General features: G+C 46.9%; 1 protein-coding gene across 7 annotated transcripts in view; it reads left to right on the top strand.

Annotated features, from left to right (window-relative positions):
* The window catches only part of LOC127582429 (unconventional myosin-IXb), a 78,491-nt gene that overhangs the window by 36,329 nt on the left and 21,444 nt on the right, over positions 1-20,718 (top strand). For 3 of the 7 annotated variants that reach the window (XM_052037668.1, XM_052037667.1, XM_052037673.1), the window contains exons 7-22: positions 335-464; positions 1,399-1,488; positions 2,425-2,541; positions 3,958-4,092; positions 5,914-6,035; positions 6,356-6,497; positions 6,955-7,153; positions 7,411-7,486; positions 9,142-9,234; positions 10,773-10,886; positions 11,743-11,782; positions 12,942-13,064; positions 13,610-13,690; positions 14,541-14,651; positions 16,268-16,390; positions 19,799-19,948. In XM_052037668.1, coding sequence (XP_051893628.1) covers positions 335-464; positions 1,399-1,488; positions 2,425-2,541; positions 3,958-4,092; positions 5,914-6,035; positions 6,356-6,497; positions 6,955-7,153; positions 7,411-7,486; positions 9,142-9,234; positions 10,773-10,886; positions 11,743-11,782; positions 12,942-13,064; positions 13,610-13,690; positions 14,541-14,651; positions 16,268-16,390; positions 19,799-19,948 — 1,846 coding nt within the window. The remainder of the gene's footprint in view (positions 1-334; positions 465-1,398; positions 1,489-2,424; positions 2,542-3,957; positions 4,093-5,913; positions 6,036-6,355; positions 6,498-6,954; positions 7,154-7,410; positions 7,487-9,141; positions 9,235-10,772; positions 10,887-11,742; positions 11,783-12,941; positions 13,065-13,609; positions 13,691-14,540; positions 14,652-16,267; positions 16,391-19,798; positions 19,949-20,718) is intronic. The other 4 variants (XM_052037674.1, XM_052037670.1, XM_052037671.1 and 1 more) reach the window with 3 other exon arrangements.

Here is a 20,718-nt window from a genome sequence, read left to right as displayed (position 1 = left end):
CCCAGCAGAGGGTTGGTGTGAGTTGGTCCTGTGGGAGGACTGTCCCAGCAGAGGGTTGGTGTGAGTTGGTCCTGTGGGAGGACTGTCCCAGCAGAGGGTTGGTGTGAGCTGGTCCTGTGGGAGAACGATCCCAGCAGAGGCTCGGTATGAGCTCTAGTCTTTGTCTTTCTCTACTGGGTGATGAGCCCCGTTGGAAAGCAGCAGTGTCACTGTTGGGTTGTGGAGGAGCATACTGCCCTGTTAACTGCAGACGTAGGTCTATGAATTGCTGGAGTGGACAGGATTTCAGACACGGTTCTTGCCAAGCTTCTGACTGCTGTGTTTGCTTCTGCAGGATATTTTTTGTGCTCTCTGCAATCCTCTATCTGGGGAATGTTGTCTACACAAAGAAAGCAACCGGAAGAGAGGAGGGTTTGGAAGTGGGACCTCCCGAGGTGCTGGACACCCTGTCGGAGCTGCTGAAGGCAAGTGACTGAACCCCACGAGCATCCCCCACCCGCTGGTCCCCTTCATCAGAGGATGAAGATCGTCCTAACATTGAGCCTGGGAGGAAAAGAGAGACTCGGCATCTTCATAGAGAAGTGTTTATCTCCACTCCACAATGAAAGCAGACCATGTAGAAATGCCCAGCTAGTCACCACCTTTCATCATCTTTCTCCCTGATCTTCAGCTGTTCTTGTGTTGGTTGTCACATCAAGCATACGGTTCATCTGGTCCACTCTGCTGTTTCTCCTCCACACGAGCCTTCTGGGTTCTTGTTGGGTTTATCAGGGGCCTTGTATTGGTGGCTTTGAGTTCTAGTTTGATTTATAAATGGAAACCTATAATCTCCATCTACTCTCGCAAGCCCTACATCTCCCTCATCACCTCCTCCTATTTTTTCCTCTTGTGTTTCTCCAGCTTCCCTTGGATCCATCTCTGCCATTCTCACCTCAATCATTCCCTGCGGGAGTCAGTTCCATGTTTTCACTGATCTCTGGAGAAAGAAATGCCTCCTGAATTCTCAACTGAATTTTTAAGGGGCAAGTCTGCACCAAAAGCCCTGAGTTCTGGTCTTCTTTGCGAGTGGTGCTATCTTCTCTACTTCTAAAGAGGTCTGGAGGTCTTTTAAAATGCTATCTTTCTATCTTCTCTACTTCTAGAGAAGATAGAGAAATACCATATTAAAAGACCTCCAGTGGGTCAGCCCTCATCTACTTACTCCCAAGAGGAAGAAACCCTAGGTTGAACAATCTTTCCTAAGAGCTGCAACCCCTCGGTTCTCGTCTCATCCATTGTAAGTCCGTTGCCACCTTCTCCAGTGCCTCTGTATTGTTGTTGTATAATTAAAGATGGGAACAGTATCCTGGGCTCCGGCTGTACTTCATGAGCTAATTGCACTCTCTGTGTGTTCCTCAGGTGAAACGGGATATGTTGGTCGAGGCATTAACAAAGAGGAAGACGGTGACAGTTGGCGAGAAGTTGATTTTGCCATATAGCCTCAATGAGGTTAGTTGCCCTGCAGTGTTTCTTCCTCCCCAGCCCACAGTGAAGCAATTTGGTTCAATTTATTAATTTGTTTTTCGGGATGTGGCCATCACCAGCAAGGCCAGTAATTTGTTGCCCAACCCTAATCGCCCTTGAGAAGGTGGTGGTGAGCTGCTGCCTTGAACAGCTCCTGTTCGTGTGAAGTGGCTCCCACAGTGCTGTTGGGGAGGGAGCTCCAAGACTCAGAGAAATGTTCAAGTCAGAACTGTGCAACTTGAAGGCAAACTTGGGGACATGGTGTTCCCACAGGCCTGTTGCCTTTGTCCTTGGTGGTGGAGGTTGTCCATTTGGGAATGCTGTCTATGAGTAACTGCAGTGCGTTTTGTAGGTGGTACACCTACATTCTGTGGTGGAGGGAATGAATGTTTGGACTGATGGGTGGGTTACTGACCTGATCTGGGAGGACTGCCTTGCAGGCCCCTGGTGGGGGAACCAGTCCGTATACACTGACTTGGAGAGAGGATTCACTTCCCACCACCCAAACACAACAATGGCCATTCTTGCTTTTCCAAATGAGGGAAAGTTAACGGCCAACAAAGCTGAAGGAATCAATGGTGGTGAAGCTCTGTAGAAAATGCCCCGGTAGCATCAATGGCTTGAGCTGTCAAACTAATCTCGCTCTTTGTTGGGGTGCAGAGGGTAACCTTGCGTTCGGAGGGTGAAAGTCAGTCTCCTGACTCTCATTGGACCAAGAACGGTTGGTTGTAGATTTGGATGGATGATGGCAATGGATGTCATCCTGGATTCACACTGGACACCTGTATAGTGGTCAGTACTGTCCCGGTCTGGCAGCTGGACACTAGTCTGGATTAACTCGATCAAAGGGCCAGCTACAGTACCCATGCACTGGGCTGGCGCAGCTGTGCTCTGAACTGCTGTTGGTTGTGTCTTTCACAGGCTGTGACCACACGAGACTCCATGGCCAAATCTCTCTACACTGCACTTTTCGATTGGATTGTTCTCCGGATAAATCATGCTCTCCTCAATAAAAAGGACATGGAGGAGTCTGTTATGGTAAAACCACACCCTGCAGTCTTTCTGCAATATTGCCAGGTTACGATGTGAAGAAGAGATATGGAGGGAGGTTGAGAGTTGTACTTCAGCTGTACAGAGCCTTGTTCTGACGCTCCCTGGTCACCCCACTGGGGAGGAGAGATGGTCTTAGCAGTATGTGCAGATTCAGCACATGGTATTGGGGCTTAAAGAGTTAAATTATGCCGTCTGAGTTCAGAAAATTGAGTGACTGAGAAATTTTTTTTAAAAATTGATAGGGTAGATGGAGAGATATACTTTCTGCTGGTGGGAGGGGGAGGTGTGGAATCCAGTAAATGGGGGAGAAGACCATTCAAGGCAGACATGGAGAGGCACTCATTCACACAAAGGGCAGTAGACATCTGAAGCTCTCCCTTCCAGAGAGCCACTGAAGCTGGGAGTCAGCTGGATGTTTGTCTGCACAGCTTGATTGTTTCTGGTGGGTAATGCATGTAATGGAACAGCAGTAGCTAAATGGAGTTCAGATACTGATCAGCCTTGAGGTAATTGCATGATGATGCAGGTTTGCTGTGCTAAGTGGCTTCCTCTGTTCTGTGACCAGTCCCTGGTTTCTATTGGATTAATGCATTGAAATGCACAAAATTCTGATGGGGCTTGACAGTCTGGATGCAGGGAGGATGTGACCCTTTGCCTGGGGGAGAGAGGGGTGTCTAGAACTGAGGGCTACAGTCTCAGGATTTGGGGTAAGTCATTTAAAACTGGTAGGCTAAGTCACTGAATATATCTAAGGAGGAGGTGGATAAATTTCTGCACTCGAAAGATAAGGGGACAGAATGGGAATATGGTGCTGAGATCAGCTATCATTGTATTAAATGGTGGATCAGGCTCAATGTGGTTCTCTCCTAATTTTCTATGTTCTGCATTTCTATATCCAAATCTTGGCTGCAGTCATGTTCAGACAGCCTGTTGCAAGTACACAGCAGTGAAGCAGCGATCTAGTTACCCTGGGGTATGGCGATGGCCTCCCTGGTTAACTGGACTGTTGACTTTCATGGGGCAGTTATTGCAGTGTGGCCTAACTCTGGGGAACTGTGTGGCTGAGCACAGGGGGAGATAATACTGGCAGGCAGCGTGGTGAGGGTTGACAGGAAAGTTGTTGCGATACTGTGTTTCCTTATGATCTGAACCTTTTCCTCTCCCTACCTCCCTTTCTCCTGCACTCCCATTCTCTCACTCTCAATCCTGCTACTCCTGCCCACCCACCCACTCCTCCTTCCCTCCCTCCCTCTCTCTCCTTTCCTCAACCACTTGCCCGCCCTCCTGTTCCCACACTCCCATCAATTCCAACCCCTCGCTCTCCTGTCCTCCTCCTCCACAACCTTCCCCCCCCCCCCCCCCCCCCCCGAACCATCCAAACACCCCCTTCTCTGCCCACAGTGTCTGTCGATCGGAGTCCTGGATATTTTTGGTTTTGAGGATTTTCCAAACAACAGTTTTGAGCAGTTTTGCATAAATTATGCAAATGAGCAGCTGCAGTATTACTTCAACCAGCACATCTTCAAACTGGAGCAGGTGAGGAGCGAACTTTCACCCTGGCACACCTGGTGTTTACTGAAAAATTTAAACTGCCTAAAGGAAACACCACAGAACTTCCCAACCACGGTCCAGTGACCGTGATCATTCCACAATACCTGGCACAGCAACATCCAACAATCACCAATGTGGCAATGAACAGATAATCTGTTGTTGGTGATGCTGAAGGAAGAGCAGACTTTATTTTTCTTTGCTTTGGGTGGCCGTGTGACATTTTGCATTCAACTTGGAGAACAGATGGGGCCTTGGTTTTGTATCTTGTTGCCACAGAGGGCTGTGGAGGCCTAGTCATTGGGTGTATTTAAGGCAAAGATTGATAGGTTCTTCATTGGTAAGGGGGTTAAGGGTTGCAGGGAGAAGGTGGAAGAATGGAGTTAAAAAAAAATCCTCCATGATTGAATGGTGGAACAAACTCGATAGGCTGAATGGTCTAATTCTGCTCCGGTATCTTATGGTCTCATCAGATAGATGGCCGCTCCGACGTCACGCCGCTCCCTCAGTATCACCCCTCTGACTTCTGCATGTGGTACTGAGGGGGTGCCACCCCATCAGAAGGGCGGTGCTGAGGGAACACCACCCACATTAGGGGCAGTACCGAGGGAGTGGTGCCACAATATAAAGATTCTCCCTCAAATCCTTTCTAAACCTCTTAATCTTTATCCTAAACCTCTTAATCTTTATCCTAAACCTGTACCCTCTAGTTTCAGCTATGGGGAGAAAGTTTCCTATTATTAACCCTACTTATGCCCCTCATAATTTTGTATACCTCAGTCAGGTCCCCCCTCAGCCTCCTCCGCTCCAAGGAAACAACCCATCCAACCCAGTCTCCTCATAACTGGTGCCCCGCCCCAGGCAACATCCAGGTGAACCTTCTCTTCGTCCACTCTAGTGCTATCACATCCTCCCTATGGTGTCGTGACCAGAACTGTGCAGAGTATTCCAGTAGTGACCTAACCAATATTTTATAAGGTTGTACCATAACCTCCCTGCTCCTGTATTCTGTGCCCTGGCTAATGAAGGCAAGTATCCTATATGACGTCTTCACCACCTTATCCACCTGTGCTGCCACCTTTGGGGATCCTTGAACGTGTACCCTGAGGTCCTTCTGTTGCTCAACATTCCCTTGGGCCTGACCATTCATTGTGTATGCTCTACCCTTATGAGTCCTCCCAAAGTGCATCACCTCACACCTATCAGGATTAAATTCCACCTGCCATTGCTGTCTGCATCTTACCAACCGGGGAATGTCATCCTGTAGCCTGTGACTATCTTCCTGAGTATCAACAATATCACCAATATTCGTATCATCTGCAGACTTACTGATCATACCTCCTACATTCATATCCAAAGCATTCATGTATATAACAAACAAACAAGGGTCCCAGCACCAACCCTGTGATACACCACTGGTTGCAGGCTTCCAATCAAAAAGGCAAACTTTCACCATCATCCTCTGCTTCCTATTACCTAGTTGTTTTTAGATCCAGTTCACCACTTGACCTGCATCCCGTAGGCTCTAAACTTTTGGACCAGTGTCCCATGTGGGATCTTGGCACTGGGCTTGTAATGAACACAGGGCTCAAAGGGGTAATGGTGTGAATTGTGGAGCCAATCATTGTTGTGATTTTTTTTTGGGTTCCCAGTTGATGGAGTAATGGAGTTTTGGATGAGTTGGGGGATTGATTCCTGCAAATTGTGGCAGGAGTATCCAAGAATCTTGGGGTTTGGTCAAATTTGTGGTCACTGTTGGAAGGTTGGCTGTAACCCCGTCTGACAGTGACATGACCTGGGTTTCTGCAGGAGGAATATCAGAGCGAAGGCATCAGCTGGCACAACATTGATTACACCGACAACGTGGGCTGCATCCACCTCATCAGCAAGAAGCCAACAGGACTCTTTCACCTCCTAGACGAGGAAAGCAAGTACGGCAGAGTAGTGGGAGGGGTGCCGGGGCAGGGGTGGTGGGTGTAAGGTGCATCTCTGTATGTGCGTGTGTGTGTCTGGGGGGGCATGGGGGTATGCACACCTGCCTGTTTCTGTTGAGTGCCTGTAGGTCTATGTGTGTGTGTGTGTGTGTGTGAGTGTGTGCTTGGCTCAGTTTGTGTGTGTGTGCGTGTGCACGCTTGTCTGTTTCTGTGTGTGTGTGTTTGCAGGCCTGCTTGTCTCTGTTGGGTATGGGTGTGTATTTTTTTTTTGTCTCTGTCTCTGTGTTTCACACTGATGTGGCTTCTCCCATTTGTAGCTTTCCCCATGCCACCAATCAGACCCTACTGGCCAAGTTAAAGCAGCAGCACGAGGACAATCGATACTTCGTGGGGACACCAGTGATGGAGCCTGCCTTCATCATCCAGCACTTCGCTGGCAGAGTCAAGTACCAGATCAAGGTGCGAACAAGCCCCTGCGGCACCTGATTGCTTTATTCCTCTACTTTTCTCCCTGCCTCCTGGGGAAATTCTCTTTCTTTGCTGGGGAGCAGAAGAGTGTCATAGAGCTGTACAGCATAGAAACAGGCCCTTTGGCCCACCACATCCACGCTGACCATCATGCCTACTAAACCTAATTGCCTGCATTAATTCCATATCCCGCTATGCCCTGCTCATTCAAGTACCCATCCAGAACCACCACCTTGATGACCACATTTGGCCAGAAATGCTGAATACATGATTAATTTTGGAAGTTCCCATCTCTTCACCCTTTTCCTGCTGTATGTCTCTTGCTCTCTCTCACTTGTGCTCTCTCTCTCATACTCTAAGTTCACTCCTTGCTGCCACTGCCGAGCCTGCTAGCAGGTTCTTGGCTCTCTCAAATATTCTGTCTCATGATGAATTTTCTCCACCCCAGGACTTTCGGGAGAAGAATACGGATTACATGCGACCGGATATCGTGGCGCTCCTGAGGGGTAGTGACAGTGCTTTCATCCGTGAATTAATTGGGATGGATCCCGTGTCTGTGTTCCGCTGGGCCACCCTTCGGGCTGCGATCCGAGCTGCAGCTGCATTCAACCAGGCTGCACGACAGCGGGCAAAGAAAACCACAATGGGTACGCACTGGGCGAGGTGGGCCCGGGGGTTGCTGAGCACCAGGAGGAGGAGGTGGATGGTTGTGCACAGCATGGAAGGGGTTTGGGTAATTGGCTGGTATACGGATGGGTACTGGCAGCATGAGCGGTGGTGCTGGGTTTGGGTATGGAGGCTAGGAGGAGCTACAGTGGTGGGGAGATGGAGGTTGCCTTGGGAGACAAGGGTCAGAGGTTGGGTGTGCGTTGGCTGTTCTGACCCTGCCCCCCTTCCTTCACAGGGTTAATACGCACTGCGCCCCGCATTCCACTCAGCGAGATGCAACGACCAAACACTCCAATAGAAAAGGTCTACCGGTAAGGATGTTGGGCGATTGTGTGGGGGTGGAAACTGGTTAATCATTAAAGTGCCAACCGCTGCTGGGCAAAGCAAAGCACAGTGCAACCACTATCAATAGTGTAGAGTTTTGGTTGCACATGATGTAGCAAGATAACAGTAAGATTGTTTGGCATGGGCAACGGTTCCACTGACATATGGGGATACAATCTTAGGATATGGGTTTGGCCCGCGAGAAGGAATTTCTTCACATATTTATTCACTTGAAGGATGTGGATGTCACTGGCATTGCTGGCATTTATTATCCATTCCTTAATGGCCCCAGAGTGAGGATGTAGTGAAGAGTCAACCGGATTAGTGGGTCTGGAGTCACATGTAGGCCAGACTGAACAAAGATGGCAGATGTTCTTCCCAGAAGAACATGAGTGAACCAGATGTTTTTTTTTGCAAGAATCTGGTGGTTTCATGGTTGCTGTTATTGAAACTTGTGTGTTTTAATTCCCAGACTTTTTTTTTCTGACGTGGGTTGGGTTGGGTTAGAAGTGGTGGTTGTGGTTATGAATCCTTGGGATGCTCTACCCCCATAAACTGTTGATGTTCAGCCGATCACAGCTGGGACTGAGGGACTTTTCTGCACTGATGGAATCGACCATCAGCCGGGAACGTGCAATGGTTTTGAGGGTCTGCCTTGAGAGTTATTGATTGGTGGATGCAGTGGGAGGGGCCATATGCTTTTCTTGTATGTTTTTGCATTCAAGTATTTTAAGTACACAGTCTGGAAAGTCAAGCTCATGATTTGGGTGTGTACACTTTGCATGGTTTAGAATGCCTGGTTTTTACTGGTGTGAAGCCAACTTCCTGGCATTGGGATCCACTGAGGCACTCCCTCTAGTGGCAGACCACAGTTCTCCAGCCGTTGACTGAACCCCTTTTTGCCCAGGAAGGTACCTACGTCTGGTCTTGTCCCACTGCTTCAGAGGGTGGTGTCTGTCACATTGATCTGGGAATAGAATTGCACATGCTTTTACTCCAGGAAAGCATCTTAAACCACTTCCTGGGAACGTGATCAAGAAAGTTTGGCACAGGGGCTGTATTTAAGGGGCTGTTAAGATGGTGAAGCTTGATCAGAACGATAGGTTTCTAGGGCCTTAAGAACACAGAGAGGTTTAGGAAGGAAATTCCAGAGCCTATTTAGGCCAAAGCCTGGTAAAGACATAAAGTTTCCATCTCTGAAGGATGTGCCTGAACTAATTGGGTTTTTCCAACAACATGGTAATTTTCTGCCATTTTAAGTGTACTTCCATACTTGTAAAATTTGATTCAACTTCCTAAACTGGGATGGTGGGATCTGAACTTGTAACCTCTGGATTAATATTCCAGGATCGTAGTCTTGGTTCTACAGGTGTCTCGAGGTGATCCGAGACAAATTATTCAGCTGTAGATTCTGTGCTCTTGGGGGAAGGAGGTTATTTTGACCTTGGATCATTAATGCTACCGTTGGCACCATTGCTTTCCCACAGGTTTTATTCTGTCAAAACCTTCCGGTGAAATATATGATCTCTCTTGAGCCTTTGGCCCTTACCATGTGTTTTTGCATGCGATAGACAAAGGGGACTGAAGGATTACTCAGATCTTTGGTGCTCAGTCCGGCCTCGTGTCCCTGTGTGTTTTACAGCAGATCTGTGCTCGATTTCTCATTTGAAAGTACTTGTGAAGATTTCAATGTTGAGTCCTTTGAAGACATCTTTGCTCATTACAACAGCAAGAAGTAAGTAAGAGGTAACTCCTCTTCAGCGGAGGCACTGGCCCAGGCAAACATCCTCCGCACTCTGTGCGGTCTCAATATTGACTGCCTCCTGATCACTCAGTCAACCAGAGCTGAACCACGTTGAGATCCAAGCCAAGAACTGCATTGGTCCAGACCCCTTGCTGTTCACTTTGGTTGAACAGAGTGAAATATTCCCCAGGCCCCATCCCATTACTCCCTTTGTGCAGACTTTCTTTCATCCCTCCCCACAATCCTTTCCTTTCTACCCTATTAAATCCTTTTAACATTTCAAAGACTTGATGGCAATTTTCTAAGCACAAATAGTTTAGCACGATTTTCTAAACTAGAACCCAGCCTATACACCCTGTCCTCCCAATTTAACCTGGTGAGCTTCAATATGACTCTGGTGTATTTCAAGGATGGTGTCGAGCGCTGTCACGCCAGGGAGGCTCCCTCCAGCCTTGAAGCCACATCTAGTCCTTGTATTCCAGGCCCCTCAAGCTGACAATCTGCATCCGAGCAGCCACCTTCATTACTGTTTGAATCCGACCCAATGGAATTCTGTGTTCGGACTGTGAGAGTTTGGAATGCTCCGCACCGGCACACATGAAATAAGTGGACACTGATCAAGTGTGAGTTGTCATTGGCTCTGTTGACCAACATCAGTGGTCCTCATAGTCTTCCTGCTCCTACCTGGAGATTCGAGTCTGTCTATTTTCAGGGGGCTTTGGCTTGGTTCCTCTTGAAGGTTCAAGTTCGAGGAGGGTGCTGACCCCCTGAGGAGGTGGTGATGTGGGTGGTGGTGGGGATTTGGTATCCTTTTGAGGTTCAGCACTGTGCCTCTGGGGTAAGGAGATGGAATTTCACACCTTTGGATTTTCTCTTTGTCTGGTGCCTCCGCGGAATCAAGGGCTGAGGTGAGTAATGTTGGAAATGGACAGCGTGGGCTATGGGCCGATGCCTCGGGCTAGAGCTGCCACTGGCAAACTCCAGTCTGCAAATTGCCTCTTGGCCAAGTGTTGTCCATTTCAATATTTAATCGTGTTACAGATTAATGTTGAATGAATTAATATTTTCCATTATTAGATGAACTGAGAAATGTGATGTTTGTTAATTGTTTTGTGAGATGTGCCCATCCCCTTGTGGCATAAGAGTTGAGTGCTGAAGGATTGGATTGGAGTGCCATGTTGGCCCGGACTCAGACTCGAAGGGAATTTGTGACTCACTTTGGTTTGGACTGCATTTTGACAGTTTGCATTGGACCCTTTTGGAAAATTCATTGACTTTACTCCCGCCATAAGCTGTGCTGGGATTTGAACCCATGATTTCTGTTGGGCTGGTAGCCCAGTAGCTGAGCCACTCCCATTTGGTGCTGGATGCTGTAGGAATTTTGTTAACTGCATGTAACTTGCTTGGTGTGGGATTGCAAGGCAATGATCTGGCCTTGTTGCTGTGGTGATTTGGTGCACTCTTTGGTGATTTGTCCTCTCTCAACCTCTCCTTTTCTCTCTCCCTCTTTTCCTGGAATGGTTTGCTAGTGACTTGCATGCCCAGGTGATGAACAGTATTCGGGGATGGGCTCAGTACATTGACGACCCTCACGGCCACCCCAAAGCACTGAGACGCCTTGAGCGACCCCACAGCCACTTTTTGTGAGTTTCCTTTCAGCTGTGCTTCATCCAGCTGCCTGCCTCCTTGCCTTTAGGTCTGTTTCCTGGGGGTCTTTTGTCTGGGTGTGATGGGAATGGCAAGATGTCCCAGATGCTCTGTCCTATCTGCTTGAAGCTCTGCTCCTTTTTCCAGTTGGTAAAAGGAAGCAGGAACCCTCTCTGCCACAATGTTAGGAGGATTGGGCAGACAGAGTGAGGGAAGGGGATACAGTTGAGGGGAGGGAGGGCAAAGAGGAGGCTGGGAGGGGGTGAATTAGAGATGGAGGGGGATGAGCAGGAGACAGTTGAGCAGCAGGAGAAGAAGTGGAGAGGGGTTTAGAGGTGAAGGGGCACAAGGGGCAAGAGCAGGACAGGGAAGCAAAGTGACGGCAGGGGATGAAGAGGGACTGGGTGGGGGAGGTGTGCTGATTCAGATGCAGAGGCAATGGTGGGAGAAATAGTGGGGAAGGAAGAGCAAAGAGTGAGGGAGAGGATGTGAGGTCGGGAGGGGAGTGTTAACCCTTGACTGCTCCCCTCTTAGCAGTAAGTGGTGGGAAGGTGGTGGGTGGGGGAGAAAAGAAGCCAGTTAGATGTGGCTACTCTCAGAGAGCGGACACCGGTGACAGGAGTGCAGAGATTTCTGAAGAGGTAACTCAAGACAGAGCCACTTAAGGTGTACCTGTCGCCATGGCCCACCCACCCACCTCAGCCTTGCAGGCCCTCAGCCACTGAGTTACTGCTTTGGGCATCGTTGACACCCCATTTGTGCCTGCCTCATGCTGCTTGCTGATTGGACTAACCCTTGCCACGATCACTTGTAAAACAACTTAAAAAAAGAAACACTTTGGTATCTCAACAGGAAAAATAAAGGTTTGAAACAGAAGCTGGTAATTCCCAAGGTAAGTACCCTCTTTGAATAAACCTTTTTAATTTTTATGGATTTTTGTGTTTGATATTCTGGTCAGAATAACAAGTGATGAAGTCCACAAGATATTGCCCATTGGGACCCCTTCAGCATCAACTCTTCTAATTGGAAGAGTAGACTCGAGGCCTGTCATTGGTTGGATTGACAAGCCAGTAACAAAGCTAAGAAACAAATATCCTCTTGTGTTAACCCTTAAATGTTAGGGTGCGATATCAACAGATGAATATTTAAATATCAGTGCTAGCCTTTGCTGAGGAGGTCGAACTACCCTCATAATTTATATATTTAAGTTGGTAGAAGGAATAGAGAGAATACAGTTTGGAGAAAGTTCATTAGATTGATTCCTGGATAAATGGTTGTTTTATGAGGGAAAATTCAGCAAATTGGGCCTCTACTCAATGGAATTGAGAAGAATGAGAAGTGACTTTACTGAAATGTCCAGGATTATGAGGGTGATTGACAGGGTAGGACTGGGGTGATGTTTCCCCGTGTGGAGGAATCTTGAACTCGGGGGTCCTTTTCTGCCTCTAGCTGTCTGTAGACGGCGAGTTCCAGACTCCACCCCTCAAAGAGTGTAATGCTGTAATGTTTTCTTGGCTCCCAAATAGAAATGGCCCATTTAAGACGGACGAGGAGGAATTTCTTTTCTAAGCTTGTAAATCTTTGGAATTCTCAACCCCAGAGAGCTGAAGAAGCCGAGTCATAGAAAATGTTGAAGCCTGAGATGGGAAGAGTTTTGGTGGATTGGGAATTTGAGGTTCCCGGATTAAGGGCAGGATAATTCTTCTTCTCCAGGGACCAATGAGGTCAGTTCCATGTCAGCTTCATTACCCGGGTTGCTGGATGAGCAGGCAAGGAATCTGCAGACAGATTCCCAACCCTGGAGGATTTGCCGACCCTCCCAGTTAGGTTTTTATGATAAATCTAGTCATTCTGGAATAACAGGATTTACTTTCCCATCATTTGCTGGTGGTACCTGAACATGAGAATGATTAATTTAGGGATGGTCTAGACCTATCACTATGCAAATTGGCTCTACCCAATCAATTATTACTGTTTCTGAAAACAAGCCTTGTGTTCTGAACCAAACCGGCAACAAATCTCTTCTCTCCTCCTTCCACACCCTTTGCCAGAACCTCATTGACTCGAGCTCCTTAAAGCACATCGTGGGCATGACGCTCCATGATCGCACCACCAAATCCCTGCTGCACCTACACAAGAAGAAGAAACCGCCCAGTATCAGTGCACAGTTCCAGGTGAGTATTAGACATGCTATATCTAACCTGATAGATGGGACAGTGTAGAGGGAGCTTTACTCTACATAACCTGAGCTAACCCTGCTATACAGCCATAGAGTCATCGAGACGTACAGCATGGAAACAGGCCCTTCGTTCCACCATCCACATCAACCATCCATTACACTAATCCAACGGGAATCCCATTTTTTATTCTCCCCACTTTCACATCAACTCCCCATGGATTCTACTGCTCTCCTACACACTAGGGACAATTTATAGTGACCAATTAACCTACCAACCCATACGTCTTTGGGACGTAGGAGGAAGCCCATGTGAGAACAGGCAACCCCCACGTAGGCAGCACCGTAGGTCAGGATTGAACCTGGGTCTCTGGTACTGAGAAGCAGTGACTCTACTAGCTGTGCCACTGTGCCACAGCCCTGGGAGTGTGTGATGGGACAATGCAGAGGGAGCTTTATATCTAATGCAGCACAAATGAGCATTAGTGGACTGGTTAAGCATATTCCTAGATTGTTTACAGTGATTCTGTTTGATTTTTTCAGGCCTCTCTGAATAAACTGATGGAAGCTCTGGGCAAAGCTGAGCCTTTCTTCATTCGATGTATTCGCTCAAATGCCAAAAAGGTGAGGAAAGTTGTTGGGAGCAGTGTGACGGATTGGCATCAATGAGACCTTTCTGCTTCTTTTACTGCGGGGTTTGTCAGAGTCTCGAGCAGTGTCTGTGGACCAGAGGGAAGTTGCTGAGAGACTGGGAGCTCCCCAGCCTGAGCCTTTCAGCCTGACAAGGAGCTCCTTGTCAGAGAGCTCCGACTGTGGGCTTCAAGGCATCATGTAACATTTCAGGGCAAAACATCAATTTCTGGAGAACCTTTCCCAACCTCAGGACATCCCAAAGGCCCTTCCATCCGGTGAAATAGTTAAAAGCGTTCACTTGTAATTGGTCAAGAATGGTAGTGGCATGTTCCCAAATCTGTGTTAATGGCTAAACGGTCTACGTTATATCCCAATGGAGCTGTACCCACCAGTGCTGGTGCCCGGTATTAGTGACAGATCTACCAGTACTGTTCCCTGGTTTTGTATAGTGACAGGCCTGTTCCCACCAGTACTACACCAAGTGTTACCAGTGACAGACCTGCCCCTATCAGTACGGTACTCCAGTCTTGTACTGTGACACGGTGACAGTCCCTGTGCCCATCAGTACTTTATCCCAGTTTTATACAGATGAAAACTCTGCTAATGTATACATAGTTTGGAAGGACAGGAGCTGCTGGTGTTTGAGATGGCATGATGCTGAAGCCAATACCGTCATGAGCGAGAGAACTCTGTTACTGGGGAATTAAAGGGCCGCTGGTGGCTCTGAGCTATATCGAAACACAACTCTCACCAGTTGGACTTGGCTGTATCACAGATGTGGCTGTGTGATTTCATGCCTGGTGCCTGTCTGCTTATGACCTTCCCGCCTGTCTCTCTGCAGTTGGAGCTCTGTTTCGATGATGACCTCGTACTGCAGCAGCTGAAGTACACGGGAATGCTGGAGACAGTCCGGATCCGGCGCTCCGGATACAGTGCCAAATATACCTTCCAGGTACGGAGTGCAGGAGAGGGGCTGTGGAAACAAGTGATCATCATGAAATGGGATGTCTGATTTGTTCATCTGGTTTCCGCCTGTCACATGCTTCTTTCTCTAACACCTCTTCCCTGGGACCCGTGTCCCAATGAGGGGCAGGGTGCAGTGCGCGGGACCCGTGTCCCACAAAATTTACTACAAGTAAGGAAGCCATTTGGTGATCGTGTCTACATTAATTGATCATGACCCAGAGGGCCTAATCCCACCTTCCAGCACCACGCCTGCAGCCCTGCAGCTCTACATATGAACACACACAGAGTACTGTTTAAATATGAGGAGGGTCTCTGTCTCTACCACCCTTTCAGACGGTGAGGTCCAGACCCACCCCCTCCTCTGAGTGAAGAGGATTTTCCTCCTTTCCTCTTTAATCCGACACCAGCTACGTTCAACCTTGTGGCCCATGATTTTTTCCCCCTCTGTTATGGGGACTAGGCCATTCAGCTCCTTGAGCCCTTGAGTATGATCATGGCTTCTTCTACCTCATCCCACATCCCTTGAATCCTCTAACATCCAGAAATCCATCAATCTTGGTCTTGAATGCAGTTGTTGACTGACCTTCCACAGCCTTGTGGGACAGGGAATTCTGGAGATTTGCTACCCTCTGAGTGGAGGAACTTCTCATTTCAGTTTTAAGTTGTCTACCTCTTATTCTGAGACCGGAATCCCTTGTTCTAACAGCTCAGCCTGATGATGCATCTTCCCTGCATCTACCTTTTTGAAATTTTGTACATTTCAATGAGGGAACTCTTGAGTAGGATAGTCCCCTCTTTAATCTCACCTCGTGTGCCAGATCTGCCCTCAGAATCAGATTTATTATCACTGACTTCGATGAAGTGAATCTTGTTGTTTTGCTGCAGCTAATCTGATGAATCTTCACTGCACTCCCTTTATAGCAAGGCTTCCAAAATTGCACACAATTTTAAGACCTTGTAGTGAGACATCTTTATTCTTATACTCGCATCCTCTTGTAATGAAGACCAAAATACCATGTACTTTCCTAACTGCTTGCTACCCCTGCATATTAGTTTTCAGTGATTTGACTACAAGGACACAGAAGTCCCTCTGAACATGAATATTTCCCAGTCTATCACCTTTTTAAACGATATCTGGCATTTCTATGGTTTTTGTACTGAAGTGGGTAATGTCACATTGTATCCATCTGTCATGCCGTTACCCACTCACTCAACGTCTCTCCATCCTTTTGAAGCCTCCTTGCACTCCCATTTCTACTCAAATTCTCATTTAGTTTCTTGTCATCAGCAAACTTGGAAATGTTACGTTTGATCCTCTCAGCCAAATCTTTGATGTAGATTGTGAATAGCTGGGGCCTGAGGACTAGCTCCCTGTTGTGCCCCACTAATCACAGCCTGCCAACCCAAGTAGGACCTGATTATTCCTACTTTTTGTTTTTTATCTGATCACCAGTACTCAATCCTTGCTGAGACATTCCTCCCAATTTCACGTGCTTTGTGGGGCTCATTCCCCAGTGAGAGCCTGCACTATCAAAGCCTTGTGGCTGTCTTGCCCTCTGATGTCGGCCACAGAGCCTCACCTCGGGATGTTTATGGTTGCAGGAATTCAAGGACCAGTTCCAGGTACTGCTCCCCAGGAATGCAGAGCCACTGCAGGAAGCTATTGCTGCCTTGTTCAACAGGCTGGAGTTGGACACGAATAACTGTCAAATTGGGAAAACCAAGGTAAGATCAGCAAACTCTTGGTAGAATGTCCAAGGACAGCAGAGAGTTATGATGTGGCAAAGCCCAGACCTGCCCAGATCCTCACGTTGGGTAGCTGGCACTGGTGGCTTGGGCCACTAGGGGGCCTTGTGCTGCAAAACTGCCCCATCTAGTGGTGGAAAGGGGTGGTGAAGCATTTCATATTTCTCAACACCCCACTCAATACACAAAAAGTGCTGGAGGAACTCAGCAGGTCAGGCAGCATCTATGGAGGGAAATAAACAGTTGACGTTTCGGGCTGAAACCCTGAATGAGAGTGCACAGACTGTGCTTGCTTTTAGATGGGCATCTAAAAGCAAGCACAGTCCGGAAAGGGATTACAGGAATCCTGTGGGGGAGAAACTTTGATTATTTCGGCAAAGTGACGTAATATTGAAGCGGACAGAACAGGATGATCCCTGATCCCACTCTTGAGACTCCTTGAATGAGCATAAAAAGGAAAATGGGGATAAGAAAGAGACACAAATTAATTTACTGTACAGCAGAGGAGTGCATGATAAGAGAGAATGTGAAGGAGTTTCTGGAGAAAGCTCCCTAGAGGAGATAGAGGCGAAGAAGAAAGATGAAATTAAATTGTAAAGGAATATAAAATAGTAAAATATTTTACAGACACATAATAAAAAGGAAGGTTGAGATGGGAATAGGGCAATTAAGGGGATAAATAGGTCAAAATCAACCGCAAAGTGGTAGAATTATTAAATCATAATTTGCCTCAGTATTTTCCAGGGAGATGTGGACATTACCTTGGGTGATGAGATAATTAATGAAATGAATGCATTTTTTAAAAATAAAGAATATATTAAATACATTTATCAAACTTGGAGGATAAGATCCTGGTCCAGATAAATTGCATCTACACATTATAAAACTATCCAGGGAAGAGATAGCAGAGACATTACTACACATGTTTAATAATTCTTTAGGAGAAAGGCTAATGCCAGAAGATAATTAATATAGCAATATTTAAAAAGGGAGGTAGATAATACCTGGGAATTATAGACCAGTCAGCTTAACATTAGTGCTCAAAAAATAATGGCATCCTTACTGAATAGTCAGCAGGGATTGTAAAAGGAAAAATCTTGTTTACCCAACTTTACAGAACTTTTCAGAAGGTATCAGAGAAAATAAACAATGGCAGTACAGTAGATGTAATTTATCTAGATTTTTCAAAAGGTCTTCAATAAGATCCGACATAATGGCCTAATGAATAAGATCAGAGAATGCAGTGTCAGGGGACATGGAGTAGAATGGATTGCTGGCAGGCTTCAAGACAGGAAGCAAAACTGTTCACTGTAGAGGAAGCTGGGTAATGGTGTTGTACAAAGATTAGTGCTGGGACTACTGCTGTTCACAATTTAGATTCACACTTTGGACTCTGGAATTGAAAAAATAATTTTTAAATTTGTGGATGATATATAATCAGTACCGAGGAGAACAGCAACAAATGACATTAATAAACCAAGAATGATCAACTATCTTTCAAATGAAGTTCATGCTGATAGAAGGGAAATGGCATGGTTTGGTAGGAAGGTAATGTATTGATTGGGGAGTGTGAGTCTAGGTGGGATAGTGGAATGAAGTATAAATACACCAATCTCTAAAAGTTGAACTAATAGTTTCACCACAAGAGGAACACTTCAGAAATAAGCCTATGTTTTTTTTAAGAGGAGTATAATCAAAAAGAAAGGAAGTTATGCTGAAATCATATTGAACCCAAGTTAAACCACGTGGAGAGTACTGTCACTATATTTTAAAAAGGATAAAAGGCACTGGACGGATGTGGATGATACCAGAAATCCAAGGATATAGATAACAGGAAGGGATGAACAGACTGGATCTCTTGGGTAAAGAAAGCTGAAGAGTGACCTAATTGAGGCCTTTAAAATCATGAAGATTGTACAGGAGAGAAAGTTTCCATTTTGGGGAAGAGCATAGCTGGAGGCCATTGATACAAGAAATCCAGCAGGGAATTCAGAAGAAACTTCATTGCCCAGAGAATGTTGAGAATGTTAACCACTCCCTGGGCCCCACAGGGAGTGGTTTAAGCATGTAGTTCAGATGCACTTAAGGGGAGGTTGAACAAGCATATGTGGGAGAAGGGAACAGAGAGTTACACTGATAGGTTTAATGAGAAATTATATTTGAATAAACACCAGCATGAACAGGTTGGGCTGAATAGCTTGTATCTATGGAACTTATTTTATGTAATTGTGTGTAATGTTCCACAGTCTATACAAAGTTCAGATATCACCTGGATTGGTTTGAGGCCCCATCAATCGCACTGAGTTCTGGTGGTGGAGGGAGACCATCAACTATATCTCCTCCTCTTGCTCTGTATATTTGCAGAAACCTGCAGGTTTTTAGATTTATTAGCGAAGATGCGAGTGTCACCAGCAATTATTGCCCAACCCTAACTGCCCTTGAGATGGTGGTGACGAGCCGTTGCAGTCCTTCTGGTGAAGGTGCTCCCAGTGCTGTTGAGCAGAGAGTTTCAAGATTTAGACCCATGGCAATGAAGGATGGTGAAACACTTCCAGGTCAGGACGGCATGCGATGTGGAGGAAAACAACAGGTGATGGTAGTAGTTCCGAGGCCTGTGACCTGCTCTGGGAGCCAGAATATTTATGCTATTGTCCAGCTGGAGATGCAGTTCGGGCAAAGGCAGAAATGGATGAGGACACCATAACCCAGTGATCTACACTGTTGGGGGCCAAGTTGGCAAAAAGCTTTCAATGCAAGGGGCACATGTTGTAACACCAGCATGGACACTCTCCTGATAAAGTGCCCTGATTCTACCTTTCTCCTCACTTCTCACCTCCATCATCCACCGCCCTCTTGATCGCTACTACACCCACAGCCCCTCCTGTCCCTGAACCCATTTACCATGTTTCCTCCTCCACCACACCCCCAATCCCTGCAGTCAGAGCACACCCCACCCCCGCCCGCCTACCAGGCCATACTCCCGACCTGGACTCCCAATCCTCCATCTGCTCATGTTTCTGGCCTCCATCTGGCTCCCGGGGGAGCTATACTTGGGATCAGTGGGAGCCATCATTACCTCACGGACCTTGCGTTGAATAACACTCTCATAATCCTTGGTTTAATACCTCCGGTATTCATTGTATGCCAAGGAAAGATACAGACAACAAGTGACACTGGAAGGTGTTGCATTCCAGCTAAGACCAGGTTCCATTTGGGAAGGGGTAGCCAGAAAAAGTACCAACATCAGCCGATTGTTCTGTGGAAATCCACTGGGGCCCCAGCCTGAACTTGCACCTTGACACCGGTGTTGTGTTGATGGTCTGTGCAGTTCATCCTTCTCTCTGTCCTCCCATCCCCTTCCCCACAACCCCGGCCTATCGTTCCCAGGTTTTTATGAAGGAGTCTGAACGTCAGAAGCTTCAGGACATCTTGCACCGGGAAGTGATGCGGAAGATCCTGCTCCTGCAGAACCATTTTCGTGCTGTCCTGGAAAGGAGGCAGTTTTTGAGGATGAGGAAGGCAGCAATTGTTATCCAGGTGAGTGGAGGTACCAGCCCAGCCAACGGTTCACAGCACAAGGGAGAGTCTGCATGTCCAGCCTTATTTTTCCCAAAATACATATTTTATTCACAAAATATTTAATTGTTCAATGCAGAAATTACATTGTCTTCCTTCACTGTACCAAATGTGTTGTTATGTTTGGTTAAAATGTGTCAATAGTTCAGCAATTTTTCAGTCCCAAACATTCCATCAGCAGTAATTTTGAGAGGTTATTGCACAAGGTTCAGCCCCTCAGTGTCCACTGAGGACCGTTGCAGTGCCTGCATGGAGCTAAGTCCACTCCTGCACCTCGAAACATGCCAGTCAGCAGCATTTGTCTATGGTTACCTCCTTGTTTTGGAAGGCCGATGAGATTTTGACAGCCCACAGTGTGCCTTTTACTGAGTTGACGACCTTCCATTAGCAGCTGATGTTTGGCTGCATGATAACAGTCACCGCATCTAAAAATAAGTCAGTATGTGAAACATCACAGGGTCATTCACTGTGTAACCGCACAGAAACACTGTTTATTCAGGGTGAGCGTCACTTGCTGTTTGTTTAGGATAAGGATCACTCACTCTTTGTTCTAGATGAGGGTTGCTGTTTAATCATTGAGGAATTGGGGTCAGTCATTGTTTATTCAAGGTGAGCTTCACTTGCTGTCTGCTCAGGATGGGAGGGTCCACTCACTGTCTGCTCAGAATGGGGGTTCACTCACTGTCAGGATGAGGGGTTCACTCACTGTCTGTTTAGAATGGGGGTTCACT

This window comes from Pristis pectinata, chromosome 24 (assembly GCF_009764475.1).
Source record: "Pristis pectinata isolate sPriPec2 chromosome 24, sPriPec2.1.pri, whole genome shotgun sequence".
Classification (NCBI taxonomy): Eukaryota; Metazoa; Chordata; class Chondrichthyes; order Rhinopristiformes; family Pristidae; genus Pristis; species Pristis pectinata.
The sequence above is the reverse complement of the archived record's forward strand: the minus strand, read 5'-3'. Positions and strand labels throughout refer to the sequence as shown.